The 27,536-nt window shown below is 43.3% G+C and overlaps 1 protein-coding gene across 1 annotated transcript in view; it reads right to left on the bottom strand.

Annotated features, from left to right (window-relative positions):
• Window positions 1–25,518, bottom strand: part of LOC127009312 (uncharacterized) — a 54,990-nt gene extending 29,472 nt beyond the window's left edge. The window contains exon 1 of the mRNA XM_050882264.1: window positions 25,286–25,518. Within this exon, the coding sequence (XP_050738221.1) occupies window positions 25,286–25,324 (39 nt within the window). The 5' untranslated portion in view covers window positions 25,325–25,518. The remainder of the gene's footprint in view (window positions 1–25,285) is intronic.
• Window positions 25,519–27,536: the final 2,018 nt, after the last annotated feature.

The following is a 27,536-nucleotide window of genomic DNA, read 5'->3' as shown; positions in this document are numbered from 1 at the left end:
TCGCTGCGGCGGGCGGTGCGCCGCGTGTCCCGGCCTGAACGTTGATTTTGTTCGGCCGAAGATGCGAGGCGTGGATGAGCCGCGGCGGCGACGCGTCTAGTGCGGGATGAATGTTTCAGGTGTGATGTAAAACGTTTTTTTTTAACATGTTAGCGGCCGCTATTACTTCGAGCTTTTTCGGTTCATTGTTTGTTAATGTTAAGTCGTTTCGGTGAAACTTTCTCTGTTTCGCTAGACATATCGAAAGCCTTCGATAGAGTCTGGCTCAAGTCTTTGCTTTCTAAACTGCCCTCTTTCGGATTCTATCCCTCTCTCTGTTCCTTTATCTCCAGTTTCCTTTCCGGCCGTTCTATCTGTGCGGTGGTAGACGGTCACTGTTCTTCCCCTAAACCTATCAACAGTGGTGTTCCACAGGGCTCTGTCCTATCACCCACTCTCTTCCTGTTATTCATCAATGATCTTCTTTCCATAACAAACTGTCCTGTCCACTCATACGCCGACGACTCCACTCTGCATTATTCAACTTTTTTCAATAGAAGATCATCACAACAGGAAGTACACGACTCCAGACAGGAGGCTGCAGAACGCTTAACCTCAGACCTTGCTATCATTTCCGATTGGGGCAGAAGGAACCTTGTGTCCTTCAACGCCTCAAAAACTCAATTTCTCCACCTATCAACTCGACACAATCTTCCAAACACCTATCCCCTATTCTTCGACAACACTCAGCTATCACCATCTTCAACACTAAACATCCTCGGTCTATCCTTAACTCAAAATCTCAACTGGAAACTTCACATCTCCTCTCGCGCTAAATCAACTTCCTCGAGGTTGGGCGTTCTGTATCGTCTCCGCCAGTTCTTCTCCCCCGCGCAGTTGCTATCCATATACAGGGGCCTTGTCCGCCCTCGTATGGAGTATGCATTTCACGTGTGGGGGAGCTCCACCCACACAGCTCTTCTGGACAGAGTGGAGTCTAAGGCTCTTCGTCTCATCAGCTCTCCACCTCTTACTGATAGTCTTCTACCTCTTAAATTCCGTCGCGATGTTGCCTCTTTTTCTATCTTCTATCGATATTTCCACGCTGACTGCTCTTCTAAACTTGCTAACTGCATGCCTCCCCCCCTCCCGCGGCCTCGCTGCACACGGCTTTCTACTCATGCTCATCCCTATACTGTCCAAACCCCTTATGCAGGAGTTAACCAGCATCTTCACTCTTTCATCCTTCACGCTGGTAAATTCTGGAACAATCTTCCTTCATCTGTATTTCCTCCTGCCTACGACTTGAACTCTTTCAAGAGAAGGGTATCAGGACACCTCTTCTCCCGAAATTGACCTCTCTTTCGGCCACCTCTTTTGATTCTTTTTTAGGGGCAGCGAGTGGCGGGCTTTTTTTTTATTATTGTTTCCTTTTTTGTGTGTGCCCTCGAGCTGTCTCCTTTGTTGTAAACAAAAGATAATGTGGTTTTTTTACGTCGCGGGCTATTGCGCCGTCAGGCTTTTTTCACTGGTGGGGCCTGATGGTCGGCCCACCCCGTCGTGGCGCAGGCAAATGTTTATAGTGGCGCCATCTTGTTTTGACTCATACTGCCCCACGGAGTTTATATTTGAGCCTCTCTTTGGAGAGGTAATCTACAATCCGGGATGATAGGTGGTCTTCTGGGCAGCATATGGGTAGTCTTAGACCACTCGGCGGTGACTGAAAACCCCCAGCTGTGTGGCGGCCAGGAATTGAACCGGCGTCCCTCCTGGATCTTCCGGACGCGGCGCTTGCACGCTAACCACTCAGCCACCGCCTCCCCAATTGTTTTTTAACAATGTCCTGTCTGCATTTTGATAAATAAAAATGGCGTATGGCTTAGTGCTGCATCGGTGCTGGTTGTGATTAATATGCGAATGAAGAAATCTGCATACAAGAGAAATATTCATAATGACGAACAAAAATATACTTGTTCAGAGTGCCTTATTAAATACATTATAATACAATTTTGGTCTGAGCGTTTTTATTTTGAAAGCTGTTGACGTTTTATGCAAGCGTAAATCTTCACTAGTTAATGAGGATTTATGTAAATGAATATAATAATTAGAGACTGACGCAATTACTTCCAACATTTTCCAGTATTTTTATTCGCCTCGCTACCAAATGAAACCGGAAACTTTCCCATTAACTTTTGTTTTCGTTTTGCACAAACTGTGTTCGTATATTTCAATTATCAACGAAAAGATACACCTCAAAGTTATATTATTTTATTTGATTTTAAGATGTGTTCAAAACGTTTTGATCCAACAGTAACCAGTTTTCTTTTTTGTTTGTTGCACAGTTCATGATGTTTTTATCTTTTAATATTTCCCATTTTAGGTTTAGTTAAAATTTAGTTTCTTTAGGTAAATCCCAGTCACAAACAATCATTGTCTCATAAAAAAATGATGATGTTAAATTGCCTTTCTTATGTGACACAAAATCGAAACATTTAACCGAGGAATTCTACCTTTGCCGAAATCAGCCTCGTGGTCGACTTTTGTTGGCGGTGTTCCGCGAGGAGCCAGACCCCCGACCCCCGACCCCCGCGGCCTCATACATTACCTCTGTGTGCTGTAAAACACGCGCCTAATGGCTTGGATTGGTTTTGTACTACTAAAGGAAACTGTGAATCCCTTCTTATTTACGGAGGCCGCCGCGAAGCCTTTCTTCTTCCTGGCTGCGTGGTGAGCGCGGGAAGATAACGGCCTGGAGCAGCCATTTCCCATCCATTCCCTCATTTGAATTACTGGGGGTAAGCAAGGCAATCCACCTCGATAAGTAATGTAAGGAGCCGACCCCCTCGTAAGGATCGCGAGGCTTTGTATCCCTGTAAGTGTGTGCCACCCGCGGCTACAACTCCTTCTCCTGCTCTCGGGGGTCTTGCGGGCGCTGTGTTGCCTCCCGCTGGTAATGGCGGAGGGCGGCGGGCGGCGGGCGCTATGAACCATCGGGTGGCGGCCTAAACCAATTTCGGCGAAGAGGTCTGGCCCTTGAATCTCGGCTAACAGTGTTAAGACGAGATGTACGTCCAGCCGAGGCACGAAAACAACGCCGGGGATTACCTCTCGTATTTTGTGGATTATAACAGCCTCGTAACTACTGCTCTTGCTCCCCCCTACCCCCTACCCCTTCCCCTGCCCCGCCCCGCCTCCACCATCGCCGCCACCGCCACTATAATGCATTTTTTTCTTTTTATTTATTAAGTTTTACCGTTTTTTTTCTTATTTTTTTTTTTTGCCTCATCCTCATGTTCCTCCATTTCTGTCTCACTCCTCCACTTACTGTCTTACCCGGATCCTTCCTCCTGACATTCTCCTCCCTCCTTTATCTCCTCCTTCCTTCCTCCTCTCCTCTCCTCCATTCCTCTATTCCTCCTCCCATCCTTATCCCCTTGAGCATACTCTTCCTCTTACTCCTTCTCCTATTCCTCTTTCTCCTCCTCCTCCTCCTCTCCACTACCCATTCCATTAGCCACATTCTCTTTCCTCCTCCTCCTCCTCCTCCTCCTCCTCTCCCAGGCCAAGGTTGTTCCACTTTACGGGTTTGTCCGTTAGTGGAAGATGATCCAAGTTAAGAGATTGGAATTTCTTGAGTTTGCAATCGAGGTTCGTTTTCAACATTACACGATGGCGGCGGCGGCGGCCCGTGTGTGTGTGTGTGTGTGTGTGTGTGTGTGTGTGTGTGTGTGTGTGTGTGTGTGTGCGTGCGTTTTTGTTTTACCGTTTGCTTTTTATGCCTTTGAACTTAAACTTTGTAAATATCTCTATCTTCTCTTTAAAATGAAAATACAAAAGAAGAAGAAAGAGGTTATTTTACTTTCCTCGCGGCTTAAGTGTGTCGGTGTGATGGTCCTCCTCCTCCTCCTCCTCCTCCTCCTCCTCCTCCTCCTCCTCCTCCTCCTCCTCGCCGTGATGGCCCCAAACTTAATCAGCTCGATGAGGCAGCTTGAGGCGCAGTGGCCAAACTTATTCCTAACTTGATCAAGCCGTCGCGAATTGTCCCTCACGGCGCCTTCCTCCGCGGGTCTTGCCCTAGAAGCCCGCCGACGCACCTCTATATTCATTCCCTCCCGGTGACCCCCCTGACGACTCCCTTCACTGGTCCCTTTCTCCTCCTTTTCCTCTTCCTTTTACTCCTCTCTTATATTCCTCCTCCTCTTGACGCTCCTCTTGCCGACTCTCCTGACGACTCACTTCAATGATCCCTTTCTCCTCCTTCTCCTCTTCCTCCTCCACTCTTCTTCCTGTTCTCCGTTTCCCTTCCGGCGACACCCCTTCATGTCTTCCTTCTGGCGACTGACTTCACTGACCTTTTTTCACTTCCTTTTCGTCTTCTTCTCCTCTTCTCTCGTCTTCGTTTCCTCCTGTTGACTTTTCTGACAACTCTATTCACTGCCTCTTATGTCTTTCCTTTCCTCTTCTTCCTCTATTCACTGTTCCCTATCTCCTTTAACTCCTCCTCTTCTTCTCTTCGTTTTCCTCCGGCCTCCTCTCCCTTCGCTATGTCCTCCTGCTGAATTTCCTGACGACTCATGCACTTCACTGACCCCTTTCAACTTCTTCTCGTCTTCCTCTTCTACTCACTGTCCCCTCTCTGCTCCTTTTCCTCTTTCTGCTACTCCTCTGCTCTTCGTTTTCCTCCGGCATCTTCCCTTTCTCTGTGTCCTCCTGCTGAATTTCCTGACGACTCATACATTTCACTGACCCCTTTCTCCTCCTTTTCCTCTTCCTCCTCCTCCTCTCCCTCTTCTCTGCTCTTCGTTCCCGTCTCGCATCCTTCACTTCTCTTGATCCCTGATACTGAATGTGACCCGTTTATCCTTTTTGTTTTCCTTCTCTGTGCTTCGTTCCCTTCTTCCCTTCTTGCTTCGTTCTCCTTCTATTGAGCCTTCGACGCACCTCAACATCTTCCGCTCCTAACCTTACTCACCTCTGGCTATTGTCTTCACTTTTTCCCCTCTCCTTTCTTTTCTTTTCTCCTCCTCTTTCTTTGTCTTTACTTCTACCCCTTTTCCTTCTTTTCCTATTTTCCTTTCATGTGTTTACTTTTGCCCTCTTCCCTTCCTCTCCTTTTCCTTTTTTTCTTTCTTGTCTTTACTTTTTCCCCTTTCCCGTCCTTTCACTTTTCCTCTTTTTTCTTTATTGTCTTTACTTGTACCTCTTTACCATCCCTTCCTTTCCTTTTCTTTTCCTCTGTTTCTTTCCTTTTTTACTTTACTTTTGCCCTTTTTCCTTTCTTTCCTTTTTTTCCTTCTTTCTTGTCTACATCATTTTTATCCCTTTCCCTTTCTTTCATTTTTTTTCTCTCTTTCTTCTCTTCAATTTGTCCCTTTTCCTTCCTTTCCCTTCGTGTTCTTTTCCTCTTTCTTGTCTTCACTTTTACTCTTTTCCCTTTTTTCCCTTAATTTCCTCTTTTCTCGTCTTCACTTTTACCCTTTTCCCTTTTTTTTCTCTTTTCTCGTCTTCACTTTTACCCTTTTCCCTTTTTTCCCTTCATTTCCTCTTTTCTCGTCTTCATTTTTACCCTTTTCCCTTTTTTTCCTTCTTTTCCTCTTTTCTCGTCTTCACTTTTACCCTTTTCCCTTTTTTCCCTTCATTTCCTCTTTTCTTGTCTTCACTCTTACCCTTTTCCCTTTTTTTCCATTTTTTCCTCTTTTTTCGTCCTCACTTTTACCCTTTTCCCTTTTCTTCCCTTCTTTTCCTCTTTTCTTGTTTTCATTTTTACCCTTTTCCCTTTTCTTCCCTTCTTTTCCTCTTTTCTTGTTTTAACTTTTACCCTTTTCCCTTTTCTTCCCTTTTCCTCTTTTCTTTTCACTTTTACCCTTTTCCCTTCCTTTCCCTTCATTTCCTCTTCTTCACTTTCCTCCAGTAAGGTCGTTGACTCACCTTCATTTAGTCTATTGCTGCCGTTCCTGATCCCTGACTCCTCCTACCCTTTTCGTTTCCTTCCTTTCCCGCCTTTCTTTTCTCTTTATTCTTCCTCCAATTCGTCTTTCCGCATAGAGCCAATTTCACAGTTCAACACAGTGGCTTTGTAATCGCCCGAACCAATCTATGCAATCCCCTACAATCTTCATGGTTAGGTTTTCGAGGCAACACCAGATACACAAAAAAATTCCCGTATGGCTTCCTCAAATTTCTTAACTTAAATATGAACACAAAATACTATACAAGGAATTTTCTCTTAAGTCTTGGGTATTGGTGTGGAGGCTTACTAATCCATCATGGCGAACTGAGAAAGTGGCCCTAGAGAAGTCACTCACCCCACTGCCGATTTCCTATGTATGGCTTCCTCAAATTACTTACTTAAATATGAACACAAAAATACTATACAAGGAATTTTCTCTTAGGTCTTGAGTATTGGTTTGGAGGCTTACTAACCCATCATGGCGAACTAAGAAAGTGGTCCCTAGACTCGGTGAAGCATTGATTACCATTGTTGCTGACTCCTGATTCCTAATTTCATGACCCCCTCTCTTTCCCTTTCATTTTCATTTTCCTCTTTTTTTCCATTCTCCTATAAATCCTTCTCCTTTTTGTTTACCGTTTAATCTTCCATCTTGTATATTATAATTTTTTTCTCTTTTTCCTCTCTTTTTACCATTTGTTTTCGTTCTGTAATCTCTCTCTCCCTTGAATCATTGTTTTTCTTTGATTTTATTTTTTTTATCCTGATTCTCCTTGATTTCACTCCCATTCGTATGATTTCCTGATAATCCTCCTTTTTAATCTTGTTCCTACTCATCCTCTTTTTCCTCCCCGTTTTCTTCCAGCTAGTTAATGTACTCCTTTCTTTTCCTCTTCCTCCTCTTCGTAAATGTTGAACTCCTCCTCCTCCTCCTCCTTTTCCCGTTTATCCAACTTTTAATTTTCACTATAATTCTTCTTCTCTTTCCCCCTTTTTCTTCCAGCTAGTCGATTTATTCCCTTCGTTTCCTCTTCCTCCTCTTCCTAAATGTTGACCTCCTCCTCCTCCTTATCCCATTCATCTTACTCTTAATTTTCACTGTTCTTGTTCTTCTCTTTCCTCTTTTTTTTGCCTTCTCTTCCCTTTTTCTTTCACTTTTTCTCTTCCTAATCCTTCTTCGTTATAGTTTCTTTCTCACATCGATATTTTTTGTACTTGTTAAGTTTTGTCTTTGTTCTATTGTTTTCTCATTTATTTGTCCTTTTCATTGCTTTTTTTTCGTGCTGCGTTTTGTTTCCTTACCTGTTTTTTTATCCTTTCACACTCCTCCTCCTCCTCCTCCTCCTCCTCTTCCTCCCTCTCCTCCTCCTCCTCCTGCTTGTTTTTCCTTTTTCTATCGTTTTCTCTGGTTTGTCCCCATTCTTGTCGTTTTTTGTTTTTCGTCTTTTTTCCTCTTAAATTTTACCTTCGTTGTCCTCCTCCTCCTCCTCCTTTTCTTTCTATCGTTTTCTCTTTGAATTGTCCCCATCCTTTTCCTTTTTATCTCCTTTTTGTCTCCTTTTTCCTCCTCCTCCTCCGCCTCCTCCTCCTCCTCCTCCTCCTCCCGGTATGCGGGTGAAGTGTTTTCACCTCAGGGAACTAGACGCCCCTGCCTTACATAGTCTCAGGTCACCCATGGACAAGGTGTAATACCTGATCTGTCTCCCGTGCCAGGGTCATGGTGAAGCCTCTGGGCAGCAGCAGTAGTGGATTGGACTGCAGGCAGAGGATCTCTTTATGAGACAGTGACTGGAGTTCCAGGGACCTGGTTAGCTGGACCGTGCCCTAGTTATTTAGGCCTGCGATGTAGAAGAGTGTGGCGACCCTTACACTAAAAACCATACCTGGGAACCAGTTGTCGATGTGACCTCCCCGTCCCTCCCCTCTAACGACGGAACTCCCATCCCTATTCTGCATAGCAGCTGGTTCTTCTTTTTTTCTCCTTTCATGCCAGCTTTGGCTGGAGGGATTGGGGAGTGGGGAGCCTTCGCTTTTGCTGTCCTTCATCTTCCACCTCTGATTAGATAGTTAGTGTAGCTTGTCACAAACAGCCTCGTAAGGACCATCAGGTCTGCTGTTGCTTGTTCTTCCTTTGTGTTTCTTTTTGTTCCACCTCGGGGAGTTTTGGAGGGAATCTCTTCTGAGCCCGTTGTCAAGGTAACGTGCCTCTCTCCCTCCCTCTTTCTTTCTTTTTTTTTTTTTAATTCTTTCTCTTCTTTTTATCCTTTGTTTTTACCTCCCTTACTCTGTCATTCTGTTTCCTGGCGCTCCAGTTTTTTTCTTCATATTTTTTCCGTATCTCTCTCTCTCTCTCTCTCTCTCTCTCTCTCTCTCTCTCTCTCTCTCTCTCTCTCTCTCTCTCTCTCTCTCTCTCTCTCTCTCTCTCTCTCTCTCTCTCTCTCTCTCTCTCTCTCTCTCTCTCATTTTTACTTTTCAATGTGTTTTAAGACTTTTATTTTATTTCCCTTCCCATCTCTCTCTCTCTCTCTCTCTCTCTCTCTCTCTCTCTCTCTCTCTCTCTCTCTCTCTCTCTCTCTCTCTCTCTCTCTCTCTATCTCTCTCTCTCTCTCTCTCTCTCTCTCTCTCTCTCTCTCTCTCTCTCTCTCTCTCTCTCTCTCTCTCTCTCTCTCTCTCTCTCTCTCTCTCTCTCTCTCTCTCTCTCTCTCTCTCATTTTTTCCTGTAGAGTGATCTTTTTTCCTTTTTTTCCCTTTTATTTTATTTCCCCTCCCATCAAAAGGTTTTGGTCCTCGTCCAGTTTGGTCGCGACGCTTACCTGGGTGCGCACAGGTAGAAACTTTTCCTGACTCTACCCTTTGTTAGTGCCATTGGTGTTTTTTTTAGTCACACACACTTATAAAACCCATAGACACCACCCCTACCCCTCCGACATACTTAAACACACACACACACACACACACACACACACACACACACACACACACCGATCCCCCACCCAGACACTACACACACATACATACATACACACTTAAAATACTTAAAACACCCACAAACACTTTTCCTACACTTTCGAGACCCACACACACACACACACACACACACACACACACACACACACACACACACACACACACACACACACACACACACACACACACACACACACACACACACTCACCAACCCCAACCCCACCCTACACGCACCAACAAACAAAGAAACAGAAATATCCGGACCCCATTCCCCCTCATACACGCAGAAGCACACATTTACATACACACACACAACACACACCAACAAATAAACAAACAACCCTCTCCTCCCTCCTTGCACGCCCATACACTAGAGTCATGTATAATACCCGTTCAGATCTGTATCAATTTCGTCTTTGTCTTGAATACCAACGAATCATCTTGAAGTCTATCTATTTGTCAGGTTTGGCATAAGGAAGGGCGTTCGCTATTTTTGTCCCGTCCTGTATAACGTTAATAAGCAGGATTTTTTTTTTTCGATATTATTCTGCTGCTTAATGTAATATCAGCTCAGAATAATACATCTGAAATTGGCTGAGGATCCTTTTGGGAAGCTTGTTTCCTGAGCACTAGTTGGATATCGTTCGTGAAATAATTTAAAGTTTGTACAAGTTTTTTTTTTTAGAACAATGGAAAAATGCGAGTCTTAAATTCGAAATACGCAGCCAATTTAAAGGAATTAGGGGTAAAAGGCACGCGTATAAGGATGTCTTCGTACACACACACACACACACACACACACACACACACACACACACTCACATTCTCTCTCTCTCTCTCTCTCTCTCTCTCTCTCTCTCTCTCTCTCTCTCTCTCTCTCTCTCTCTCTCTCTCTCTCTCTCTCTCTCTCTCTCTCTCTCTCTCTCTTAAAATAGTGTACGCATTCAATTTTCCACAAAAGCCATAACGTTTGATGACCTTAACAGCACTATATCACTGAGAAGACGACGACACGACACAATCTCCAAAGAAAAGAGCTAAAGAACGACGCCTACGTTAACGTATCACACAGGGCGAGATTAAAAGAATAAATTGCCAACGTTTTCTTCGGCGTATCCTGTTTTTGACGAGCGACCGGAACGTTGGGTGTTATTGGTGTTGGTGTTGTGAGCTTCGACCGCCCCCGTGGCAAGAAGGCAATGAAAAACAAGCAAATAAGAAATCACGAAACAAAAACAAAAAGTAAACAGCAGCGGGAAACAATCACTTCGAACGTATATGTGTCTTTTAATAGCAAGTTTCTTTCTTTTCTTTTTTTCTTACCCGAGCAAGTAAATAAGCCGTGTATTCATGTTCTTTTGTTTTCCTTGTTGTCGTAGGATTCAATGGTCTTAAAAGTGTGTTGTTTCGCAGGGGACAGGTAACTCTTTTAGGGCAGGTAAATCTTTTTCTAATATTTTTTTTATTTTTTACCAGAGCAAGTAAGTCGTGTATTCCTTTTATTTTTGTTGTCGCAGGATTCACTGGTCTTAAAAGTGTGCCTCTGGGGCAGGGGTTCAAATGAGTGTTTTTTTTTTTTTTTTAGGTTCATGTTACAGAAAAAGGGTCGAAACACCACCTGGGTCATCAAACTACCTACCCATGGACAAGGTAAACAAAAATCCTACGAAAGCCTTGTCAGATATGTGAGTTTTGGCGCCGAATTGTTAAAGACTATGACCCCTTATGTATTTCCTAGGTCCGAAAATGAGATCAATCGGGTTCTAATGAGGGTTTTTTTTTTTTATTCATAATACAAAAAAAATAAAACTACCACATGAACAAGCTAAGAAAAAAAAAAACTACGAAAGCTTTGTCAAATATGTGAGTTTTTGCGCCGAAATGTTAAAAAGAATGTATCCTTCAGTTCTTTTCTTCAGCTTCTGTAGTGGTCGATTCGCGGGCTATTTTTATTCTCTTTTCTCTCCGTATTTTATTCTATTCCCGACTTTCTTTCTCTAAATTCTTCAATCCCTTCTCGACTCTCCCACCGCCTTCCCACGTCTTCCTCAATCACCCTCTCCCTCCTCCCCTCCTGCCCCCTTGCTCTCTTTTTTCTCTCCCTCTCCCCTGTTCACCTTCCTTCCCTTCCTTTCCTTCCTCCCTCTCGTTCCCCAACAAATCCTTGCTCTCTTTTTTCTTTTATAATTCTAACTTTTCTTTGATCCTTCCATTCTACAATATACGTACGTTGCTCTCTCTCTCTCTCTCTCTCTCTCTCTCTCTCTCTCTCTCTCTCTCTCTCTCTCTCTCTCTCTCTCTCTCTCTCTCTCTCTCTCTCTCTCTCTCTCTCTCTCTCTCTCTCTCTCTCTCTCTCTCTCTCGCCTTCGTTGACCAGTGTTTTTTTTTTTTTTGTCACCCTGTAGCCATTTTTATATAGCCCTGTCCCCTCCAGTATGTTGGTCTGTATTTACGGGTGTTTGTGTGTTGACCCTGTGTGTGTGTGTGTGTGTGTGTGTGTGTGTGTGTGTGTGTGTGTGTGTGTGTTTTGGTTATAATCGGATAAATAGTTGATGGGTTGGTATTCGCCCCCACTACAACCACCACCACCATCACCACCACCAGCACCACCATCATCACCACCACCACTCCCGCCACCTCCGCCACCGCCTTCACCACCATCCACAAAGAACTAAAAAAATATTGGAAATAAAACAAATAAAAAAAAGAAACATACGCAGAAAACCTAAAAGTAAAAGAATCTCTGGTCACTCGCAGCTCCAAAAGCGAAAGAGAGAAAGAGGTAAAAAAAAAAGAAAACGAGAGAGAGAGAGAGAGAGAGAGAGAGAGAGAGAGAGAGAGAGAGAGAGAGAGAGAGAATGTGGCTTCGGCGATAAAAGAAAACGACAGATGGATTTTAGGTGACCGGGCCCGCGTGAGGTCGGTCCTGTGTCTTGGCCTGGATGGAGCGTGGGATCCCGAGGTGGCAGGGGGATGATGGCCCGAAAAAGTCGTGTTGTGGGGGTGGGAATGGAGGGGGCAGGGGAAGCAGAGGAGGTCGAAAGATGATGAGGAGGGGATGGGGTGCGGACACAGTGGAGCAGGGAGGTGTGGTAGGGAAGACGGAGGAGAGTGGGGAGTTAGGAGTGGTAGGGTGTGCAGGGGTTGAAAGGGACGAGGAAGTGTGACAGGGAAGAAGGAAGAATGTGAGGTGATAGAAGGGGGCAGGGAAGTAAGGGAGTATGGCAGGGAGGAGGAAAGATCAGTTAAAAAGTATTACTAGGTCTCGTAAATTTAGAATATATAAAGAAACGGAAATGTAAGGGAAAGAAAGGGAAGGTGAATTTTCTTTTTGCTTTCGTAGAAGAAGAAGAAATGTAAAGGTGTGTGTGCGCGCTGGAAAGAAAGGAAAAAAAAAGAGTTTAAACGTCGTTCCAGGGACACTTAAATTTAGACTAGGTAAGAGAACGGAGAAGGAAAGAAAGAGACGGGAAAGGAATTAAAGGAAGAGAAAGAAAAGGAATTAATATGTTGTTTTGTCTGCCTTGAAAAACGAATAAATGTAAAGAAAATGTGGGAGAGGAGGAAGGAGAGGCTCGACAGTGGAGGGTAGGAGAGCAAGAGGCTGGGAGGGGAGAGGTGGAGGTGTGTGTGAGTGGTTGGGAAGACGTGGCTTGAAAACTTGGCGCCTCACAAAATATTTAGAGAGAAAGCCAATAAGCGCACACAGAGGAATGTAGAGAAAAAAAAAGCTGGCCATAACTTGAAGAGACATAAAACGAACGCCTTGGATTAGGGAACAGAGAAAGGTTGAAGATATTGTAATGCATTAACGCAGACTCTATCATACTCAGAGCTGATGATAGATGTACAGGCAAAGTATCGTAGTGGCATCCTAGAAATTGTAGAAGTCAGGACAGACAGAGGACCAGGTGAAGAGGTGAAGTTAGAGCATTTGCGTGATCAGGATGAAGTACACTGATCAGACAGAGATGAAGTTTGAACATTTGCTGGAGAAGGATGAAGTACCGTAATCAGACAGAGCTGAAGTTAGTGTAGATGATGTTAGAGCATTTTTCGGAGAAGGTTTAAGTCTACCAACACCAGACAGATATAGATGGAAAACATTGGTTGCATATGATGATGAGGGGATGGGGGTTAAGTGAAAACGTATGAGGGGAGAAGAATTAGGCAAGTGAAGTTAGTGTTTATATGTGAGTGCGAAGAGTGAGGATGAAAGGTTGGAAGCGTTTGGTAGAGGAGTACGGAAATGGAGGAGTAAGGAATATAGTTTCGGAATGGCGAATTGAAGAGTGTAAAAGGTAAGAGAGAGAAGGAAGGGGAAGGGTAAACTTTAAGGGATAGAAGGGAGGAGGACACAGTAAGTTCAATAAGGAAGAATGATTGAGGGAGATGGAGCGAAACAACAAATAAAAGGGGAAGAATTAAGGAGAAAGGATAAATTAAAGGAAGAGAAAGGAGAGGAAAGGACGTAGGGAAAGGAAGAGGATGTGATGAACGAATTTAAAAGGAGAGAAGAGAGAAAAAGTACATATTTAAGGAAGAGGAGAAGGATGTGGTAGACGAATTTAAAAGGAAAATAGGAGAATAAGGTGAATTTACGGGAGAGAACGGTTGAGGTGGAGGTGAATTAAAGGTAAAGAAGATAAAGGAAGGACAAATTTAAAAGAGAAAAAACGCGAAACGAAAGAGCAAGAGGAGGAAACCGAAAGGAAGGAGGAATATAAGGGAAAGAAAGGTGAGTTTGAAAATGAAATGATGTATTGCTTAAAGATATGAGGGAGGACGGAGGTGAAGGAGGTGACAGAGACGGATAGAGGTAATGAGAGAGAGAGAGAGAGAGAGAAAGGGTACAAATTAATCTCAAAAGTAAAGAAAAGAAAATAAAAAAACAACACTGATTCAATTCGTCAGTTTACCAGAAAAGGCTGTCGAGTGGGAAGCTTTTTCAGTCTGTCAGGGCGAAGAAAAAAGAAAGTCCTCGATGTGAAGATTATATAAATTTAAGACAAAATGAAAACCAAAAAAGAAAAAAAAGAAAAAAACGTTAAAAGGCTTTGTGAAATAGAATTGATTCACTTCCCCACCCCTCCCATTACACACACACACACACACACACACACACACACACACACACACACACACACACACACACACACACACACACACACACACACACACACACACACACACACACACACACACACACACACACACACACACACACACACACACACACACACGCACATGGAGGAAAGAGAAAGAGAGAAGCAAATAAATACAATAAAACACACACACTCCAACAAACAAAAGAAACACACACAAACAAAATAACAAACACGACAAACTTCCTAATGTTTTCGTCAACAATTAAAGGAACTGTTTGCCTCCCTTCCAGGCCGTGGCAAACAAGGGAGCATGTTTTTCTCCCTCTTGTTTCTCTCTCTCTTCTCTTTGTCCTGATGGCTTTTGTCTCTGGATATTACGCTCTTTTTTTTTTTCAATGATCCTCTCCGTCAGTGAGAGAGACCGTGCGGAGAGAGTTAATTATGTTAGTTAAGGAGACACACAGATAGAGGAGGGAGAGTGGAAGACCAGTAAGCTTGAGTGACTACCTGTTGTTCATAATTGTTGTTTTACCTGCGCGCGCGCGTGTGTGTGTGTGTGTGTGTGTGTGTGTGTGTGTGTGTGTGTGTGTGTGTGTGTGTGTGTGTACCTGTGTGTTATTTTCCTTTGCCTTCTTATGTACATGTTAGATTATATAATTACCTGGAGAGAGAGAGAGAGAGAGAGAGAGAGAGAGAGAGAGAGAGAGAGAGAGAGAGAGAGAGAGAGAGAGAGAGAGAGAGAGAGAGAAATACATACATACATACATACATACATACAAACAGACAGGCAGAAGGTAGAAAGACAGGCTTATAGAGAAGAGAGACAGAGTGACAGGAAGAGATAAAGAAGAGGGAAAGAAAGAGAGACTAACAGACAGAGACACAGACAAAGAGAAAAGGCAGACAGGCAGACAGACAGACAGGCATGCAAGAAAGAGTGAGGGGAGACAGAGAGTGAGGCAACATATATAAAAAAACGAGAGAGGGAAAGTGAGTAAAAAAATGAACACGATAAAATGAACAAACTCTTATCGAGAAACAGCGGACCAATCGCAGAAGGGTAATGTTGCGAGGGGCTGACTGATTGGTTCCCGACGGGCGCCGAGGGGAGAAGGGGCGCTGAGAGGATGCTGTAGATGCCGGGAGATGAAGAGGGGAGAGGTGGTGTAGACAAGGAGAAGGAAAGAGGTAGGCAGGGAGAGATGAGAATGGTAGGGAGAGGAAAGGAGATGGGAGGTGATGTATATAGAGAGATGAAGATGATAAAGGGAGAAGGGGCGCTGAGAGGATGCTGTAGATGCCAGGAGATGAAGAGGGGAGAGGAGGTGTAGACAAGGAGAAGGAAAGAGGTAGGCAGGGAGAGATGAGAATGGTAGGGAGAGGAAAGGAGATGGGAGGTGATGTATAGAGAGAGATGAAGATAATAAAGGGAGAAGGGGAGCTGAGAGGATGCTGTAGATGCTGGGAGATGAAGAGGGGAAAGGGGGTCTAGGCAAGGCGAAGGAAAGAGGTAGGCAGGGAAAGATGAGAATGGTAGGGAGAGGAAAGGAGATGGGAGGTGATGGATAGGGAGAGATGAAGATAATAGAGGGAGAAAAAGCGTTGAAAAGATGCTGTAGATGCCGGGAGATGAAGAGGGGGACAGAGGTTGGAGGTAAGGAAAGAGATGAAAATAGTATTGACAGGAAAGGAGATGGGAGATAATAGATAGGGAAAGATGAAGAAGGGAGGTAATGAATTTTTAGAAGATGGGAGATAAAGAGAGCCGGGAGAAAGAGAGGAGATAAGAGGATGGGGAGAGGGAGGAATCTTGTGTAAGGAAAAATGAAAGAAGAATGAAGAGAGAGAGAGAGAGAGAGAGAGAGAGAGAGCGGCGTGTGTGTGTGTGTGTCCGTGTCCGTGTGTAGAGGAAAGGCATGCAGCTGGGAAATGGTGTGAGTAGCGATGTAGATGGGGCGTGTAGATGGGTGCTTAGGAGTGGGAATGTACGGGGAATTGAGAGAGGAGGAAGGGGAGAGTCGATGGTATGTAGAGGGGCGCTGGGGAATGTGGGAGAGGGGTGAGGAATGGTTACTGAAGGGAGGAAGGGGGGGAAGGAGGAAGGGAGGAAGGGGAAGGGGCAGAGACAGATAGAAAGAGAGGGAGGGAGGGGGGGGAGGGAGGAAGAAAAAAAAAAGTATGGGAGTGTATGAACCGTGAAAAAGTTTAGGAATGGAAAGTAAGGGCCAGGAAATTGTGTTGTGTGTGTGTGTATGTGTGTGTGTGTGTGTGTGTGTGTGTGTGTGTGTGTGTGTGTGTGTGCGTGCATCCGCCGTCTGCTTTCTCGTTTGGGGACAAATTACCAAAGCATCAATAACGACAGAGGTAATAAAGCGATTCTAATTACCTGGGTGATCGTCCTCATTAGTCTCACCTGTGTGTGGGTCCGCCAATTGCTTCCGTCTCGTGTCTTTATTATATTACCGATTATTTTGTGTTTTTATTTGTTTTTATTTAATATTGCTGGAGGAGAGTAAGGGTCGGCACGGTAACGGGATTTTTTGTAAGACTTTTATTTTTATTTTTTAAGTGTATAGGTCCATCTTGTTTCTTCATTATATTACCGATTTATTTTGTCTTTCTATTTCTTTTTCACTTAATATTACTGAAGGAAGAGCGTTAGAGGGTCAGTATGTTAAGGGTTATGTATTTTTATTTTATTTCCCAAGATATGCTCAGATTTTTTATTATATTTTTTTCAACTATAATTAGAGGGCTTGAAGTCCGTCGTTTTTTCACTTAATATTACTGAAAGAAGAGCGGCAAAGGGTCAGTATTAAATTAAACAGTTATATAACTATTTTTTCCTAAGACATACTAAAATTTTCATGATGTTCACTATTATTAAGGGATATGAAGTGCATTGCTTTTACCAGTGAAGTTTTAAGTGTAGAATTTTTCACGTACCCTGATTATTTATTTGTTCCCTAAGACGTGCTCAAAGTTTTCATTATATTGTTCACTATTTTTAAAGGTTATGAAGTCCATCGCTCTTACCGGTGAAGTCTATCGTGTTGGGTTAATCACATACGTATATATTTTTTCGTTATTTGTTTGTTCTTTTATTATGTATGGCATCGATTTCATCCGTCCTGACTCTGGAGTGCTTGATACTTTGAGGCAATTTGCATGATTTTTGTCCATTTTCTGTTTTCAGTTTCATTTATTTTCCTAGGCCGTGGATAATCCAAGCGAAAAGTGTAGAATTATATGAATGTTTTATTTTATATTTATTTGGAACAACAACACGATTGTTATATATATTTGGAACGACTACACGATTTAGTAGGATGGAGAATCGCTGGCTACTGGTCCTGAACACACACACACACACACACACACACACCACACATACCATCCCCTCCCACACACACACACGCTGATCTTCACTTCATGTTTCCCCTAAATGAACGCAACGTGAAGCATCTGGGTTATAAATATTCGTGGCGCCCACCTGATCGAGTTCTAAAGCAGAAGCGAAGATGGGAAACGTAATCTCTGGGAGCGGCGAGCCTGCGGGAAACGGTTTAAAAGAGAAGCAGAGAAGAGCATCAGGGCCATTTTAAAAGCTTATCCGCCATTTTGAACGCTAATATTCCACCTGCTGTTGTACGCATCTATCATTCTTGAGACGGTCCGCTACGTTTCACTACAGTATATAGAAATAAAATCAAACAGAGTATTGTAAGTTATGATATTTTTATACGCTACTCCACTTCAATTGTTCTTGTCCGTCCGCTATCTTTCAGTACGCGTTAAGAATAGAAAATCAAGAACAGAATATTTTAGATTTTGAGATTTTCAGCGTCCAGAATACAACACTGAAGAATAATTTGCAGGGGAATCTCACTACTTGGGATTTTTTCAGCTTGATAAAATAAAATGATAAAATTGAAAACAGTATATTGCAAGTTTGGGCGTGTGTATTTTTTCCTTCCTGCGTCGAACACTTTTTAGGAGGGGAAGTATCAAAACACCTCTCAAAACGATTCTGACCCTCTGTTTCGGGAGCTTTTTACTGTCCACTGTTTGCAGGAGCAGCGGCAGCAAACTTTTTTTTTCCCTTGAACTGCTTCTTATACTGCATCAAACTATAGAACACTGAATGACAACTTGCCGGAGAATATCACTTTTTTTGGAATTCTTTATTTTGTGTGTGATTTTTTTTTATAGAATTTTTCATTTCCTGGAGCTAATTTTTTTTTCAGCTTGATAAAAAGAATTGCCGCTAGTGTTAGTTGTTTGTGTCGGTGCTGGTATTACTTTTGTTGTTGTTGTTGATGTTGGTGTTAATGTGTTGCGTTGCAGTTGACGAGAGGGTGTTGAATGCCCTGCTTTGTTAGGCTTAATTCTTGCCACAAATCAGCCATAATGATATTGTCCGCGATAATGATGGTGGCGATGACGACGGCGGTGCTGTTGGGTGTATTTGATACTGCTGGTAATTTATTTTAGGTTAACGAGGATGATGACTTTGATGTTAGTAATGAAAATAATAATAATAACAGTAATAATAATAATAATTTTTTTTTTACAACAAAGGAGGCAGCTCAAGGGCACACAAAAAAAGAAGACAATAATAAAAAAAAGCCCGCTACTCGCTGCTCCTAAAAAAGAAACAAAAGAGGTGGCCGAAAGCAAGATCAAATACGGGAGGAGAGATGTCCTGATACCCTCCTCTGCTAGTTCAGTTTACCTTATATTTATTATCTGTCATAGCTTCAAAACGGTCCAAAAGGCTCACTAATATTAAGAAAAAAATAGACAAGCTCCTGAAATGACCGTCGATGAGCAAGGTTTCAGCAGCTCTAAAATATGTACATTGTTAAGATCAGGACGCATATTTCTGAAGTCTCTGCTTGATTGACTCTCCCCTCAGCCGCTGATCCGTGGGTGAGGCGCGGGTCGTTGCTGACAAACTAACAACGTTGTCTTCTTATATTATTAATCTTAGTGTATTTCATGTACACTTGCGTAATTATCCTAACCTTACCTAACATAACCTAACTCAACCTAATAGACTAACCCAGTCTAATCTAACCTAACCTTAGCTTACATCACTTAACGTAACCTAACTTAATCTTACCAAACCCAACCTAATTTAACCCAATCTAAAATGACCCAGCCTAACCTAAACCAACCTAAACTAACCATAACTAACCTAACCAGCCTAACCTAATTTGAAGTAAACCTGAACTGAATCAACTTATCCCTAAGACAACACTCTTACAGTTCAGTAATATGCGATTGGGAGAAGGGGAAAAGAGAGAGCAAGGAGCGGCGAAGCAAGGGAAGGAGGTGCGTCAGGTCTGTACAGGGTCCCTTTTGAAGCCTAGGTGTTACCGGGAAGCTGTTTACCTGGAGGGGGGAAACTTAATTACACGCTATCATCATTTAGTGTCTCCCTTAATAACGAAGCCTTCCATCAATATGCTTCTTTTGTAATCTTAATGAAAGGCCGTTTGGAAAAATTGTGTATGCAGGGAAATGGGATATGGTAGTGGAGGTGGGGGGAGCGGGGGAAGTGGTGTGTGTGTGTGTGTGTGTGTGTGTGTGTGTGTGTGTGTGTGTGTGTGTGTGTGTATTTGGAAGTGACAGTGATGGAATATGGAGACCCACTAATGTCTAAAGTCTCAAACACACACACACACACACACACACACACACACACACACACACACACACACACACACACACACACACACACACACACAGAGAGAGAGAGAGAGAGAGAGAGAGAGAGAGAGAGAGAGAGAGAGAGAGAGAGAGAGAGAGAGAGAGAGAGAGAGAGAGAGAGAGAGAGAGAGATCCTTTGACGCAGCATCCCTAGGTCTCCACAAGATCGTGTTATTAGGATCGCATTCCTTTGACCAGTTAGAACATGCATCTCCATCTCCCTTCCATCAGCTCTCTCCCCCTTCCCCTTCCTCTAATCCCTCTCCTTCCCTTCTTCCCCTTCCCTGTTATCCTCCCTCTCCTTCCCCTTCCCGCTCATCTTTCTTCATCTGCATGCTCCCTTTCCCTCCTTCCTCTCCCCTTTCATCATCCCTTTTCCCTCCTATCTCTCCCCTTTCATCCTCCCTCTCCTTCACCCTTCCTCTTGTTTCATCCTACCTCCTCCTCCCCTTCCCTCCCACCTTCTGTCTTCATTTTTTCCCTGTCCTTTCATTTTCCTTCTTTACCCTCTATTTCTTCTTCCTCTTTTTCTTTTCCTCTTCATCTTTCCCCTCCTCTTTCTCCTCGCTTTCTTCTTATTTCCCACCCACATCCCTTTCCATCTTTCCTCTTCCCTATCCACTTTTCATTTCTCCTTTCCTTCACCTTCTCTTCACTCTTCCCTTCTATCTGTTCCCTTCCTATTTTCTTCGTTACTTCTTCCCTTCCCTCTTTGTTCCTCCCTACCTCTTTTTATTTCCCTTCATTTCCCTTCTTTCCTCCTTGTCCCCTTTCATATTCCCCTTTTAGACCCTTTTCTCTTTTTCATTCACTTTCCTCTCTTCTTCAACGTCCTCTTCCCTTCCCTCTTCGTTCCTCCCTGTCCCCTTTCTATTTCCCTTCATTTCCCTTCTTTCCTCTTTGTCCCCTTTCATATTCCCCTTTTAGACCGTTTTCTCTTCTTTTTCATTCCCTTTCCTTTCTTCTTCCACGGCCTTTATCTATCCTATAATTATTCTCTTTATTTTCCACTTATATTACACCTCTTCCTTCCTTTTGTACCTCCCTATTCTTATCTCCCTATCTCCTTCCCGCTTCTCCTTCCTCATTTATCGTCCTTTGCGCCGTTCCGTCATTTTGGATTCCTACTGTCATTCTCTCTCTCTCTCTCTCTCTCTCTCTCTCTCTCTCTCTCTCTCTCTCTCTCTCTCTCTCTCTCTCTCTCTCTCTCTCTCTCTCTCTCTCTCTCTCTCTCTCTCTCTCTCTCTCTCTCTCTCTTCTCTCTTCCTTCAACTCAATGATCTCCTTCTCATACCTTTGACACCTGTATTTGGGTTCTTTTACTCTCTCTACCTCTTTGGACTCTCTCTCTCTCTCTCTCTCTCTCTCTCTCTCTCTCTCTCTCTCGCTCTCTCTCCTTTAACTCTTCCCTTTCTCACTCTTCTCCAATCCCTTCTCTCTTCCTCTTTTCCTCCTTTCCCTTTCTCACCTTTCTCTTTCCTGCCACCTGTCTATGATCTCCTTCTCATACCTTTGACACCTGTATTTGGGTTCTTTTCCGTGTCTTACTCTCCCCTACCTGGTTTTGGACTTGTTGGTGTGTGTGTCTTTTTTCTGTTTTGTTTTTGTTTTTTCTTTGTGTCGTTCCTGTTTTTTTTATATGTCGTCCGCCGGTTGTGATGTTCGTTTTTCTGCACTATCTGTCTGTCAGAATGTCCATCTTTGTCAGTGTGTGTCTTTGTCTTTCCGCCTGCCTGTGCCTGTCTGTCAAACTGTCTCTCCTTTTCTTTGTCTCTCTTTGTATCTCTATCTACCTATTTATCTTTCACCCACACTCATACACACATATACACACACAAAACAAATACGCACACAAGACCACAAACAAACAAAGGAGACAAGAAGAAAAACAAACATATATATGAAAACACACCTAGTAAGAATAATAACAACAACAACAACAATAATAATAATAATAATAATAATAATAATAATAATAATAATAATAATAATAATAGAATGTTAAACGGATAAAAATAATAATAATGATGATGACAACACAGCACAAAAACACACACAATAGCACAGGCTTCTTCGATCTTCCAAGTAACGGTCTCCGCCTCACCTTCCCTCGCCAGCAGCAGGTGAGCAGAAACCCCGACGGAGCGCTCCACCTCCTCCCGCTGCTGTTCGGCCTGGCAATCCTCTCAAGGTGACTTAGCATGTACGCGTCACTTAGCGGGGCGCCGGGACAAAACCTCGAACCCTCATTATTATGGTGAGGTGGAATTCAGACGGGGATTTACTTACTTGCTCAGTTATTTTGTTTTTGTTATTTGTTTAAGTGTGGGGTGGGAGGGGGTGAGAGGTATATCGTTTGTTGGGGTCTGGGTTTTTTTTGCGGGATGATGAAGTGGGTTTTTTTTTATCGTGTGTATTGTTTTGTTTTGGTTGTTTTCTTTTTCTCTTGTCTGTTTTTACGTGTGTTAGTTAGTCGTTGCCGTTCTCGCTTGTTATTCATCGTTGTTATCGTTGTTTTGAATAATTGATCGTGATTTTATTTTCGTTTTGTTTTCCCTTTGCTACTTTTTCATCCTTCTTCACGTCCGTGTATTGATTGTTTTCTTTTTCTTTTGTCTGTTTTTACATGTGTTAGTCAGTCGTTGCCGTTCTCGTTTGTTATCCATCGTTGTTATCGTTCTTATGAATAATTTATCGTGGTTATTTTCGCTTTCCTACTTTTTCATCCCTCTTCACGTCCTCGTTGTCATCGTCGTGCATATCTCATCATTTTCTGCGTCCTGGGTTCGTTAAAATGTTCCTATGTCCTCCCTTTGTTGCCTTTTTCATCCTGTTCTTCACGTGTTTGCCATCATCATCGTGTTCATTATGTCGATCTTGTCCTCGCGTTAACCTCGTCGTTTTCTTCTTTTCCTCATCTCCGGCCTCCTCCCCGCACGACCTCCAGCCTCCTTTCGCGCTGTATCGTTGTCTCGTTAACGCTCTCATCTCCGCTCCGAAGTTTTACAATAAATTTTCCTTCCGCCTCCTCAGCACAAGAAGGGAGCTGAAGAGAACCTCGCCTCGAAGGGGGAAGGAAAGGAAGCTGAGGGACACTTGAAACGCCTCGCTGCACCTTCGACTTAAAGCGCCTTGCTGGGAAACGTTCGGGAGTTGAAACGTTTGTGATAAGAGGGAACGTTTGTAGAGGTTTACGTTCCCATTGGTGGATTTGACAGCAGACATTTCTAATAGTGAACGGTTAATTTTTTGCTGGGAAACGTTCGTGAGGGGAAACGTTTGTGATAAGAGAACGTTTGTAGAGGTTTACGTTCCCATTGGTGGATTTGGCAGCAGACATTTCTAATAGTGAACGGTTTATTTTTTGCTGGGAAACGTTCGGGATGGAAAACGTTTGTGATAAGAGGGAACGTTTGTAGAGGTTTACGTTCCCAATTGTGGATTTGACAGCAGACATTTCTAATAGTGAACGGTTTATTTTTTTACTGTGAAACGTTCGTGAGGGGAAACGTTTGTAATAAGAGAACGTTCGTAGAGGTTCATGTTCCTATTGATGGATTTTGCAACAGACATTTCTAATAGTGAACGATTTATTTTTGGTGGGAAACGTTCGTGAGGAGAAACGTTTGTGATGAGAGGGAACGTTTGTACAGGTTCATGTTCCTATTGATGGACTTGGCAACGGACATATCTAAGGCTGAACGGTTTATTTTGTACGGAAAAGAAAACAGCACAAGTGTAGTAAACAAAGAAAAAAAAACAGGTAATCGCTGCCCCTGCAAAAAACAGAAAGCTGGCAGGAAAAAAAAAAAAGGTCAATTTCGGGTTGAGATGTGTTTTGATACTCCCATTTTTCAATAGTTCGAGTCGTAGGCAGGTGGAAGAATAGACGGAGTAAGGATAATCCTGAGTTTACCAGTAAAAGGAATGAAAGATTGATGTTGGGTAACCCTTGCATGAAGGAGGTAGATAGTACAGGGTTGGGCTAGAGTAGAAAGTAGTTGAAAATACAGACGGAGGAAGGATGTTCTAGTCTTGAGTTTACCAGTGAGAGGAACGAAGGTGCTGGCTAACTTTTGCATAAAGAATTTGGATAGTACAGGGTTGAGCTAAGGTAGAAAATAGTTGAAAGTACAGACGGAGGAAGGAGAGTTTATCAGTGAAAGGCATGAAGGAATGTACATACTGGTTAACTCTTGCATAAAGGATTTGGATAGCACAGGGTTTAGCTAGAATAGAATGCCGTGAGCAGCGGGGTCCCAAGTGGTGTTATAAAGGCTCACGTTCTTATTGGTGGATTTCGCTACAGTCAGCATCATAAGGCACCATATGTTTTGTATTAGCGAAGGTCAGTTAGTTGGTCAGATGAAAACAATTACCCAGAACAGTTAATAGATTCGTGTATTTTTTTTCTATTTACCTCTAATCTTCAACTTCAACCTTCCCTCCGCCACTCTGTAAGCTCGTCGTGTTCGCCATTAATGTTTTACATACAGCTGAGTGCTTTCTTTCAGTGCAGTCATCAAACAGAGTCGTCCCGGATAATGACATTTCGCTCGTTGCTTTTCTGTTCTCTTTGGATCGCCTCAGTTCAAGGGCTGCCAGTCAACGCTTCACCGCCTGCAGCATGTGGGGGAGAGGCGACTGGACTGTGCTCGAGGGTTGTACTGCGTGTGAAAGGGAAACTCTGGGAAGCGGGGAAAGGTTTTGAGATAGCAGAGTGTGTGTATGTGTGTGTGTGTGTGTGTGTGTGTGTGTGTGTGTGTGTGTGTGTGTGTGTCTTTGAAAAAGTAAAAAAGTTCTTATATAGAAAAATTGATTGATTAATTGCAAGAAAAAGAGTGGCCTTGTGAGTGGCAGCCCGGACTGACCGTCGGGTGCGGGTCGGCGATGAACAGCATGCCGAGAAAAGGGGTAAAAGGCACGAGACTCTCAGAGCACCAACAAGGAAACTTAGATACTATAATATGACGGTTCAATAGTTTACTAGTAATAGAAGAAGGAAAGTAAAGAAACTAAACATAGAAGAAAAAAATCAACTCATATGTCTTGAGACTCCTTGAATTTAACTCATAAGAAGAATTAAATGTACTAAAAAGAAGGCTCTTCTAGAGTTTATCAGCATAAGGAATAGGGCAGTAAAAGACAGAAAAGAAAAGATAACAAAAAAAAACAGAACTCACCTCATCAACTTGTATCCCGATCCCGAATAAATTTAACTTATAAAAGGAAGAAGGAAATACAGTAAAAAGAACCATCGTTCCAGCGTGTACTAGTAAAAGGAATAGAAAAGTAAAAAAATATAATAACTGATAACATGAAAAACATAACTCTTCTCCCATCAACTTAATCTTGCTTCAGAGTCCCAAAGTTTAGAAATGAAAACAATTGAAAATATACTGGTGAACTAAAGCGACAACAACCACAACAACAGAAGAACTCAAGCATCAATTTAATCACGTTCTTGTCCAGAATATACTGATGAAACCCATGAAAAAGTAAGAAGAAACTGCTGAACTTACAAAAACAAGAAACACAATAACAACCAATAAGAACGCAACTCACATCCACTTCGATCCCGTTCCTCTCGTACTTGGTCTTCATCTTGTTGGACGCCGGGACGAACTGGTAAAACTGCTCCTGTTCTCGCCACCACGTGATGGAGTACAGCTTGTCGCTCTGTAGGTCGAAGTAACAGTGCAGCTTCACCGAGTCACCCGCCTTCACGCGCGCCGGCACCTGGATGCTCGTGATCTTGAGGGCGAGGCAACCCGAACCTGAGTGGGAGGGAGAGAGAGTTGGTTAGTGGTCGTGGCGGTGGTGGTGGAGGTGGTGTGTGTTAGGGAGAAAAGGGAAGGGTGAGGAAGTAGTGGTGTTTGTGTGGGGGAGATGGATGTCTGGGGTGTTAGTGTGTGTGTGGTGGGGATTTAAGGGAGGTTTGTGTGGGTGAGTGGAGGGCTTAGTTCATGTGAGGGGGTGTTTGTGTTGGTGGGTGGGGGGTTTAGTGCCTGTGGGGGATGTTGTGTGGGTGGGTATGGTGTTTGTGTGTGTGGCAGGTTAGTGTGCGTGTTGGGAAAGAATGTTTTTGTATGTATGTGTTGGGGGGGAGTGTGTGTGTATTGGAGAGGGTGTTAATGTGTGTGTGTGTGTGGAGGGGGGGTGGTGTTAGTGTGTGTTTGTGTAAGAGAGACAAACATACAGACATAGACAGACAGATATACGCAGACAAACAGGCGGTATAATTTAATTTCACGTGTGTAGCTCAGCGTTTCGATGGCTACCTAAGGAGTAGCTGACGTCAGACCTGCTATAATATATTCTTGCTATAAATGGTAACTGATTCTCAAAGTAAAGTGTAACAGGAATAAAATATGGGTGTAACCGATGCGTTAATATAAAAACAATACATTTATCTAAGTATCGCATTGGTCGGTATACAGTATTGGGTATCCTGGGCGTCACGCTTTCTATTGTGTTTCCGGTTTTCGTGTAGTGTCACTTAACTTCAATTAACTATCACGTTCATGCTTCTCTGGACCTTTAATTGATAGGGTGTGACATGTAACGTTAGCTTTGCCCCTCTTTCTCATTATTCTTTATCTTTATTTATTCCCTATCTCTTTATCTTCTTATTCTTTATCTCTATCTTTATTCTCTGTCATATTTTCTAATCCGAGATCTCCATTACCTCTACCTTCATATATCGCCTGTCCCTCTTCTGTCTTCTCCTTTATGTTCTCTACTCTGATCTTTCTCAACCTCTACCTTCCTTTATCGTCCTTCTCATTCCCTTAAGCAAAACATAAACTCACTCTTTACCTTCTATTCCTTCCTCTCCCTTCGCCTATCTCCCCTAACCCATCCTCCTCCCCCCTTAGAAGATGTATGCTTTTCGTGCCAGCCATCCTCCTGCACGACACATCCATTCCATAACTCTTAACACATCCACACACAACGCCTCTTCAATCCTCTTCTCCCCACGCTTTCCGTTCCTTCCTCCCCAGATCCCATTCACATGTGCTTCCCTTACCCGTCACATCACTCCCCTTACCCGACACCTCACCATCGCTTCCTCCCCCTCCTCTCTCTTCTCCACCCTTTCTCTCCCCCTTCTCCATGCCCACCTCTCACCAGCACCTCCTTCTATTCCTTGCTCTTGTGCGATAAATAACCGATGCAAGATACACTCATGCATCTAAGGAGAAGTATGAGAAGAGGAGGAGGAGGAGGAGGAGGAGGAGGGGGTAGTGGGGATAGCAATGTATTTTACTCGGAGTCAAAATACAAGTAAATATGTAGATAGGCAGTTTTATGTACGTTAATATATCTTTCCTTAAGCGCTTGTACGATACTTTAGCGAAAGGTTGCAGTAGTGCGTGTGTATGTGTGTGTGTGTATGTGTGTGAGTGTTAGAAAGAGAGACGAAGAGTGAAAGGTAGACACACACATAATACTTAGGGAAACGTTGCAATGTATGTGTGAGTGAGAGAGCGAGATACTGAGAAATAGCAAGAGACAGAGACACTTGAACCTCGCGAAAGACAGATACAGAGAAGGAGATACACACACACACACACACACACACAGAGAGAGAGAGAGAGAGAGAGAGAGAGAGAGAGACTTGAACCTCCCGAGACAGAAAAAACAGAGAAAAAGGCACAGAGAGACATTTCAACCTCTCGCCAACCGTATGTAATAAGGTGCTTCCTGCCGTGGTTCATATTAATGGTCCCCGCCGCCAGAGTCATCAGTAATATCCGTCCGCCGCGGGATGAATGGATGCCCTGGGGACTATTATAGAGGTGATCCGTGAATA

This window comes from Eriocheir sinensis, chromosome 40 (genome assembly GCF_024679095.1).
Source record: "Eriocheir sinensis breed Jianghai 21 chromosome 40, ASM2467909v1, whole genome shotgun sequence".
NCBI lineage: Eukaryota > Metazoa > Arthropoda > Malacostraca > Decapoda > Varunidae > Eriocheir > Eriocheir sinensis.
The sequence above is the reverse complement of the archived record's forward strand: the minus strand, read 5'-3'. Positions and strand labels throughout refer to the sequence as shown.